The sequence below is a fragment of the Gorilla gorilla genome, chromosome 9, assembly GCF_029281585.2.
Source record: "Gorilla gorilla gorilla isolate KB3781 chromosome 9, NHGRI_mGorGor1-v2.1_pri, whole genome shotgun sequence".
Lineage (NCBI taxonomy): Eukaryota > Metazoa > Chordata > Mammalia > Primates > Hominidae > Gorilla > Gorilla gorilla.
Genome location: NC_073233.2, coordinates 42,832,324 through 42,842,255, shown reverse-complemented (window position 1 = coordinate 42,842,255; position 9,932 = coordinate 42,832,324). Strand labels below are relative to the sequence as shown.

General features: G+C 47.8%; 1 protein-coding gene across 12 annotated transcripts in view; it reads right to left on the bottom strand.

Moving 5' to 3' along the window:
• Positions 1-3,434: 3,434 nt before the first annotated feature.
• PRR5L (proline rich 5 like) overlaps positions 3,435-9,932 on the bottom strand; it is a 171,980-nt gene continuing 165,482 nt past the window's right edge. For all 12 annotated transcript variants that reach the window (XM_019036949.4, XM_055355541.2, XM_063711069.1 and 9 more), the window contains one exon: positions 3,435-6,277. In XM_019036949.4, coding sequence (XP_018892494.2) covers positions 5,883-6,277 — 395 coding nt within the window. In that variant the 3' untranslated portion in view covers positions 3,435-5,882. The remainder of the gene's footprint in view (positions 6,278-9,932) is intronic.

Genomic DNA, 9,932 nt, shown 5'->3' with positions numbered 1-9,932 from the left:
ACAAATTTTAACGTAAGTTTTTTTTAAAAGCCCCGAAATCTTTTCTACATAAGAAATTTACTGTCCAGGATACCAGAGTCCCTACGCCATGAGGTTTTCTAGAAATGATTGCAGAAAAGCAAGAGATGCAGCTTTGTTCCTCAGCTTTTCTAGAAACGCTGGAACATCTCTTACCTTGTAGCAAGCTGAGCAGATTCTGCCCCTGGCTTAGCTATTCTTCATTTTCTATCAGGCTAGGGTACCTCCTAGAATAGAAAGGGATGACCACTGGACTTGTGGTGAACCTGGGGTCAAGTCCAAGCTCCATTGCTTAAAAGACCCAAGGCTCAGTTTGCTCATCTGCAAAATGGGGGTGACACCTGCCTTGCAAGTTTGCTGTGAGGAACAGCCTAGTACTCGGCCCTCATGCTAGATTCCTGAATGCAGAGAGGGTTAGGACAAGGAGGCTCTTGCCTGAGTTCACTAGCCTGGGACACTCCCTCTTCCTGGCAGGAGAGCTTCTTCAAAGAGATGGCTCTTTGATTGCTTCAAAGAGCAAACAACAGGTGCTCTCACTGTCCTCAGGACTGTCAGATCCCAAAGCAATCTCTTACCACAGACAGAAAGAGGGCAGGCCAAGAAAATGAGCTGGTTCTGGAGCAAAACATCCCCATGAACAGGGTTAACTCTCTGCAGGGAAGTGGCAGACATTGGCTGGAGCAAAGGCAAGGAGTTGCAAGAAGGGCTCAGACTCCCACCTGTGTTCACTGGGTCACCTGGCCACACAGCCTCAGTTGGAACATGCTTGGAGAGAGCTGCATGGGGAAGATCCCTACCTGGAGAAAAAGGAGAGAGGCGGTGTCCTTTCTGCACATACCTGGGAGGGGCGGGGTGGGGATCAGAATTACACCATCCCATTCATTTATTCAATGCACAGGACTTAGAAACTTCTCTGTATTGTGAGGCCCTAAGCCTGCACATATAAATCCTACCCATTCTTGACTTCCTGGATTAAGCCCCTGAGAATGTATAGAGGTTGAAGTGGCTGCTTCTATCTGGAGAAGTGGTGAGGAGGGCCCCCAGGGAGAGGGAACAGTGGGAGCATGGCAGGGGATGTGGAGATGGAAGGCAGCTTCCTGGGACAATGAACAGTCCTAGTGAAGCTGTTGGTCTCCAACTCGAGGGAGTCACAGAGCAGCCAATGAGGCCAGGAAGGTAGGTGGGGCCAGCTTGTGAAGGACCTTGAAGTCAAGTTTAGGCGTGTGGATTATATTGAAAGTCAAGGAAAAGTTTTAAGCAGGGGTTGCATCTTAGATCAAATGGGAATGTCCATAAGGGAGAGATGGAGTCTGTACACAAATACAGGAAGTACCAAGTTGTGTAAGTCCAGACTGGGGATGGTGAGGGCCTGACAGAAGGCAATGAGGCAATTAGAGATTGGAGCCTGGGACTACAGAATCGTGGTCTCTGTGGGAGTCTAGGCCATGGTAGGTCAGGCCATAAAGTCCCCAGGCCATGTCACCCAGTCTCCCCTGAACACTGAGACCAGCACTTGTATGCTGCAGTTTCATCTTCCCAGGCTCCACAGTACATCCCATGGCTGGCCTTTCTCCTGCTGGGAGAGAGATTTCAGCAGAGGCGGCAGCAGAGCAGTACCCACAGAAATCTTCAGTCCAGCTGAGGAGGGATGGAGACAAGAAGAAGCATGCCAGAGAGGACACCAGTGTATCTCTGGCCAGCTGAGGGACTCAAGGACATTTAAGGACTTTCAGAAGAGCTTCAGCCAACTTACCACTGCTCCTTAGCGTGAAGGCAGAGCCCCTGGGGGGGACACTTTTTGTCCATCTTGCTTTCCTTCTCTTTTCCCATCAAATTCCACTGGGCCGGAGGACAAGGAGTTTCCTCAGTAGCTAAGCTGGTCTTTCGGGAGCTTGCTACCCACAAAGAGTAATCAGTAGAAGCAGCAAAACCTAAGGATTATGTGGTAATCATTATTCTGTGGGGCAGAATAAAGACTCCCCCTCCCCCATCAAGGATGCCACATCCTAATCCACGGTACCTGCGATGTATCCTACAAGGCAAAAGGGACTTTGCAGATGTGATTAGAGACCTTGAGTTGGGAGATAATCCTGGATTATCTGGATGGGCTCAATGTAATCAACAAGGGTCCTAGGGAGGCCGAATGTAGTTTGGAGTGATGCCATGTGAAAGGGACTCAACCCACCATTCACTGCTGCCTTTGAAGATGGAGGAAGAAGGCCACAAGCCAAGGAATATGGGCAGCCTCTAAAAGCTGGCAGAGGTAAGGAAACAGATTATCCCTTAAAGCTTCCAGAAAGGAATGCAGCCTTGACACCACCTTGATTTCAGCCCAGTGAGACCTGTCAGACTTCCAACTGACGAACTGTAATAATAAATATGTTGTTTTGAGCTGCTAAGTCTGTGATAGTTATGGCAGTGATTGGAAACAAAGCAGATCGTAAGGCTGGCTCCTTGTCACTCAGCTCTTGAGTCAGTTGACTTGGAGAGAGACCTCCTTTGGCCATTCTACCCACAGTCATCCTTTCTTCACTCTCCAGTCACTGGCACTTTGCCATTTCATCCAGTGTTGTTTGGTAGTTGTGATGCTTGTGTTGACCTGATTTCCAGCCTTCCCCCCTATAGTGTAAGCTCCATGAGAGCAGGCACCTTGGTTATTTATCCATCACTGTATCCCTAGTACCAAGAAAAGCGCCTACACACAATGGAAACTCCACAAATGTTTGATGGTAGATGGGTGGATGAATGAATATGATGGTGCACTGCTATGTCATGGGCACACTAATGACATGAAACCGGTTGAGGCAGAATGCTCAGTGGTTATTTACCATAGTTATGACCTGCAAAGGCTCAACCAAAACATACACACTCTCCTTTTACATCCTACAGGATGACTAATCAGTCACACCTCTTCAAAGGCTCTTATTAAGTCTTTAGTGGTCTCAGACTGTTGCTGCTATAAGCCTCCTAGAAGTATTTATGCAGAGTAAAACATAAATTTCCTCTGCCAAACAGAATCAGAGGGGAATATATGAGATCATCCATGAGTACATATGGTAACTGTTCCCTCTAGGTCAAATACTCTGGGAAGAAAGGCCAAGCTGGTTTTAGAAAAAGTATTGGCTTCTCAGACTTTTTTCAGTATTTTCTAGCTCCACAATATGTTTCTCCAGGAAATGAGTTGCCAATCCAGTCCAGGATTGCAAACAAAACCCAGGGAAGACTGGCTGAGCTAAGGCTGCTGTCTGACTGTGGAGTAGAGGCAACAAGAAAAGAGGAGGCAGAAGTTGGGGCAGGGAGTTTGAGGGAAAGATGCATCAAGATCTAATCTGAGGGAAAAAAAAAAGATCTAATTTGACTGCTATACTTGCAAATTCGATCAAGACACCCCTGGGGCACCCAGCATGAGAATAGGGTAACATGGACAAAATGTTGTTTATTGAAGCCATTTTGGAAACAGACAACATGAAAGGTTTCTGTGAGCTCACTTGAAGAGTCATGATTGCTTCCTGTCATCAAATGTCAACCATAAGAAAATCCTAGCATAAATAATGAAAATGAATCTAGGAGAGAAAAAGTGGTTAAGAACACCTCAGCTATCACTCCTCCAATAGCTCTCTGATAGCTAACATGACCATAAACATCAATAAAATTTTTCATAGGTACAGTCTATTTACTGCACAAATATCAAATGTGTACATCGATGGTAAAAAGTTGTAAACTGGCTAACAGTCATCAGCAATTAAGTACACTGGGTCTATACTGACACTTCCATTCTCATTTTAAGAGCTTATATATTTAATTGATGACTGCTCTCCTCATCAGGGACATTTAAGACATGGAAAAGGCATTTATATACACACGCACGCATGCACATATGCTTAACCTTACAAACTGAAAAAGTAAGCCCAAGCATGATTAATTACTTTGCCTGGATCAATAAATACTAGTCTCAAATGTTAAGTGTACTAATAAGGACAGAAGCTATCAGTTACATAAATTATCATGTTGCTACCTACTGATGCTCCATTTGCTAATGCATGTTAGTCAGTCTGTAGACTTTATCCAACACATACATAGAGATTATTTTTTTGTTTGAAATTCTCAGCAGATCAGCAGATCTCTTTTGGACATTTCTCTCCCATCACTCTTAGGATGAAAATGAAATAACTCTTAAAATAAAATTTCTAAATTCCCAGCCATCAAGAGCACAATTCTAATCATATTTCAAATCTTCACTCAGAAGGGAAATGCCATCAAGAGTTAAATGAGAAGGTTTCATCACCGTGGCAGCTTCGACTGATCTTCACCTTCTCCCAGCACCCTCTTGCCATATTGGAAGCCAAGGTGGCTCATCTCTTTGAGATTTCATAAATACCAACAGGAAGGGTCAGAGGGGGAGCCTTGTCTTTTTTTCTGGAGCTGTTATCAGTGAGACCGACAACTACAAAGAGGAGGATAGGGATTCAAGGTGGATAAAAGCCCCCAGACCTGGAGGGAGCAGTAGAAGGATGCAGCACCGTGCCAAGGCCTGCTGCCCCCAAGTGCTTCACATTCTAGAAATTCTCAGCATTTCTTTAACCACAGAGAATAAACATCCTTCCAAAAGGTCCTGCCCACATCTCCCCTCTCTCCCAGCACTGTAAAGCATGGAAACATTCCATTTTCCATGCTTCCTGGAGAATCCTCTGCCTATGAGGCAAACTGGGTCTCCCCACCCCAATGCAGCTTTTCCTAGAAACCATGAAATTTACAAATTTACACAAGCCATTGTGGGTTCAAGTCCAGCTGCTTCTAGAGCTCTGTGACCTAAGAGCCCTGCCCACCATGGATCTCTTTATCCTGAACCACTTCCAGTCTCTTTTCCCAGGAGCTCTGCTTGTGTTTTTAGTGTGAAGACTCTCACCCCATTGGAAATGAACAGTGCAAGATCCTATGTGCAAAATTTGCAAACTTTTTTTTGAAACAATACACATTTTAAAAATTCAAGTCAAATCCAGATAGATACAGGCCAGTTGGTTGGTATCAGCTGGCCCCTCATACCCACCATAGGAAAGCATGATGAGAAAGTCTGTTTCTGAAATGAGAGACAAGAGGCACCAGCTTCTTATCTGGGGGTGAGTTCCTTGAGCTTGAGAGGAAGCCTGAGAGGGAAATGCTAAGGCTCAATGAAAGACAGGGCAGCTCCAGCCTCGCGGCCCTCCTGGGTCAAAAGCCAAAGACCTCTGTGCAAGCAGCACATAGGATCTGGATGTAGGTGAGGATAGATCCTCACCCACCAGTGGGGTAACTTTCCCAGCAATTCTGAAACTAAAATAAGGAAGGCACATTCCCAGAGCCCTGCTGAGTAGGGGCTTCAGGCTATTTTCACTCTACACAAAATGGGGGAGAGGAGTTCCCTCTCCACTAATTTTTCACCCATAAACCTCCACATCACTAGGAACCTAAAGGGGAACGCCAAAGGCCAACACATCCTTGGTGGTTATATGTGTTGTCCTGACAACCTCCTGCTCCAGAAATGCCAGGAGCATTGGATATGTCATTGGGAGCATCAGGCGGTCCAACATTGGAGGGAGAAAGGCCCAGAGATGAGGATCTGAGTCAGGCTGGCAAGGCTGGAGTCAGAAAGTGACCATTAGGCAATTGGTCACTACAATTGGTGGCTACAAAGAAGTGGTCACAGTCACCAAAATAAAGAGGTTTACAACAACGGTTTCCCCTTAGGTCATTTTGACCAGGACAGTACCCTAAAAGAAATAAGGCAGCATCGCATAAAGCAAGAGCCCCCCTCGGTAATCCACGGAGATGGAGGGGTCCTCATCCTGGTTGCAAAACAGGAGATGGAAAGGCCCAGGGGTGGCGACTCAGCTGAGGGAAGCACAGTTCAGCTCCGAGCCCTCCTGGCTGCCCCTGGCCCCCTCCTCCAGTCCGTCAGGGTTGTCGGTGATGTTGGGCTCACTGGAGCACTGCCGGTGGGGTGGGGGGAAGCTGGGTGGCAGGAGCAGGCACTTGTTCTCACTGCTGGCCTCCTCCCCCAGGCCCGAGTGCATCATGGTGGCCATGGCCAGCAGCTGGATGTCCGAGTGGGCATTGGCCACCGTGTGCCGCCGCACACTGCCACACTTCTCCAGGTAGGCTTCCCCCTCCTGCTCTGTCAGTGGGGTCAAGACCATCTCATTCAGTGGCCGGCTGACTGCGGTTATCGGGGAGGCATAGTTCAGGACAGTCACCTTGGGCCGGACCCTGGAGTGCCGCCTGGCTGCAAGAGAAAAATCAGCAAAGACTGTTATTGGGGAGGGGGTATTGGTGCTTAAAAGCTCCTAATCCAACTGGGGGAAAAGAACAAGGTGCTCAACCTTTAGGAGCAGCTCTTAGGTACAGCCCTGCCACAATGCAAGGGAGGAATCTGGTGATACCTAAATGTTTCTCTTGCAACTTTACCTGTTTATGCCAGATCCTGCCTGTAAGCAACCCTACCCCACATATTAGGTGGTCACCAACAGACTTTCCTTGACAAATAAGGGTCAAGGGAATCTGGTGTGTTTTTCAGCTGCTGCCTGAGCTTCATTGGGTTTGCCCTAAAATTCCCTTTCAATCAATGTCCTCTGAGGACCTGGGCATTCCAAAAGAAGCACCCTGACTTCCTGCAGGAGTGGCCTCTCCCATGCCAACAGGTGATATAAAAGAGTCTGCCTAAGCTGAAATCCAGAGGAAGAGATAACTGGGGAGTTACCTCAGTTGTCAAACCCAGGGTAGCAGGACTATCTTGCAAATCATACAGAACCACGACTATCAATGGCCCTCATCTCCTGCCAGGTGAAGGGTCTCAGACCTATGTTCTGTTCAAGTCAATTCTCCTGGACTCAAACAGCCTTTAGCATCATCAAAGAACAGGCTAGGTTCCATGGATCACCCCAAGGAGGCAGACACAGGAAGGCTGGATACTAATTATAAAACTGCTGCTTTTTGTTTTTTTTTTTGAGACAGTTTTGCTCTTATTACCCAGGCTGGAGTGCAATGGTGTGATCTCAGCTCACTGCAACCTCCGCTTCCCAGGTTCAAGTGATTCTCCCACCTCAGCCTCCTGAGTTGCTGGGACTACAGGCGCCCACCACCATGCCCAGCTAATTTTTGTATTTTTACTAGAGACGGGGTTTCATCATGTTGGCCAGGGTGGTCCTGAACTCCTGACCTCAGGTGATCCACCCGCCTCAGCCTCCCAAAGTGCTGGGATTAAAGGTGTGAGCCACCACGTCCGGCCTAAACTGCTGCTTTTGAATTCTCATCATGTTCCAAAAACTGTGCTAAACCTAGACATTTTAGCTTTTGAATCCCCCTCAAAATTGAACCTAAGTCATGGTATAGTATCAGTTTCCACTTTCCAGATGAGAAAACTGAGTCTCAGAGAGGGAATAGCTTACCCAAGGTCATATAGATAGAAGGTAGTTTAAGCTGGGACTCAAACAATCTCTGTCTCTCTCCAGACCCTTGCTCTTCTAGCTGCCCATCCAAGGCCCACAGATAACTAGGGTAGGTGAAATACCTTAAGGGAAGGATGAGCCAAGTGGAGGGGCTTCAAGGGCCGGAAAAAGCATGCCCATCTGAAGATAGGAAACTTGCCTGGAGGATGTACACTGGAGATGGACCTTTAGGATGGCAGAACTCCCAGAAGCGGGAAAGGGGTGACAGAGTTCTGAGCAATGGCAGCAGCCTGAGAAAGCTGCTGAGACAGGTGCACCATCAGGTCACAGCCTGGCTGGAACAGACTCCAGGAGAGGTGCCCCGGCAGGCAGATGGAAGCACCTGTGGTACCAGGTCACAGCACAGCTGCGGGGACGCAGTTGACATCGAAGGTCATAGGGCAGGATGTACTGTGCTCAGGAAGCTTCCTTGGGCAGAAGTGTGGCAGAATGGGCTGGAGCCAGCGAGGCCAGCAGCAAGGAAAGCCAGGGAGAAGGCTCAGGTATTATATTCTATAATAAATAGGGATAGCATGTGAAAAAAGGTAATGCTAACATCAGTGTCAAAGTGAGAGGTGATCAAGAAAGGAAGTAGAGTTGTGGTGATGACAGTAAGGTGAGGATGACCGCTGGAGACACCACAGAGATACTACAGAGATACTACAGAACCCCACAACTAAGAGATCATGGGAGCGGGGCAGGGAGGAGGAGCTGTGGGACAGAACAAAGGAACGGCAGACTTGGGGGAGGGGCGAAGGATGGGGAGGATGCAGAGGAGGCAGCTCGTGAGACCCAGCGCCGGGTCCTGGCCACATCGCGTCTGAGATGCTGAAGGGGCAACCTCCACCGGCCGACAGACATGCAGTTTTGAGCTGGGAAAAGAAGTTTCTATCTAAAGACAGAAATTTGGTCATTTTCAAATAATATTTAAGGACAGTGAGAAATGTTGATAATATTTGGCGACAAAAGCAGAATATAAACAACAGTATTATATGCATTTTGTCCCTTTTTAAGCAAAACTGGGGTTATACTGGGTGTTGTACTCACCCACCACACCTGTGTATAAAAACTGGGAAACGCTACATCAAAATATCTAGTTATCATCTCTGGGTAAAGGTATTACCCGGTGATTTTTAAAATTTCATTATCTTTTTATTGATACGTCTTTAAAATTTTCATTCCATATGTGGGCATTTTACGACAAGAAGAAAACATTTTAGGATATGAAAATCAAAGTCCTCTGGAACTTAGTAATGGCTGGGGCCCTCCGAGTAAATGTGACCTCTCTGAAAATGAAGATGGGGTAAAGGACTACATTATTCCCGTGTGTACACCTGTGCTGGGTGGATAACATGAGAAGGGCTAACAGCACTACTTTCAGAGGGGCTGAAGTATTAAGAGCTAACACACAGGATAGCACTTAAGAATGTTCGGTGCTGATCTGAGCATCTTGTATCTGTGAATAATTAAATCCTCTCAACCCAATGAGCTGGGTACTGCTATCACCACTGCCACCTTACAGATGGGGAAACTAAAGCACAGAGAGGTTAAATAACTTGTTCAACATTGCAAAGAAGAGGCAAAGCTGGGACTGGAGCACAGATGGCAGCCTCCAAAAACCGGGTAAGCCCCATTGCCTTTCCAGAAGGAAGGAAACCCTAGGGTGGGTCAGAGAGGCAGGAGAAGAACCAAAAAACTCAGATAACTGAAGCCTCGGGAGTAGAGTCCCAAGAGAGGAAGCAAATCTGACAGCAACACCCCAGCTCCCAGGGCCTCTGCTCTCCCACCTTCACATGGGCTGCGCTAGGGCAGAAACATGCACAGAGTTTGGAATAGAGTAAGCACCATGACAAGGCTGGGTCCCTTGGTCCCAGAGAAGTCCCCCAACTCATGCTCCTCTTGAGGCAGTGCTGCCTCCTCTGCCACCTAGGCCTGGTATCATGTCACGAGCTGAGCGGCTCTGGACCTGAGAGAGGCAGAGGCGTGGGATGGTCCAGCCACTGCAACCGGTCTGGCCTGGGAGAGAGTAAATTTGAAGGCACGGCCATGGGAGAAACACAGCTTCAGAGGGCTGGGGGATGGGTGGATTCTGTTCTGGGCCTCCTCTTCTTTTCAGCCTCCCTTTCTGCCAGAGCACACCTCTTCCCAGCTTCCCAGTCACATACACCATTTCACCTGTCTCTGCCTTCCACAGTGCCCATATCTCTGACACCCTGAAGACCCAAGAGAAAGGTGTTCCCTCTGCCAGCCAGGCAGGACAATGCTGTGGGGAGAAAGGGAGTGGGGCCCAATGGTATCAGTATTTCCACCACACTTGGACAGGAGGGGGAACACCCCACTTTCCAAGAGGAAAGCAAACCATGCTGTTCACAGACTGGCCCATGGGGACACGTGGCTCATGCTGCTTTAGTTTACTCTCTGCTCTTCCAGTGGATCTGGAGGGTCCTAGACACG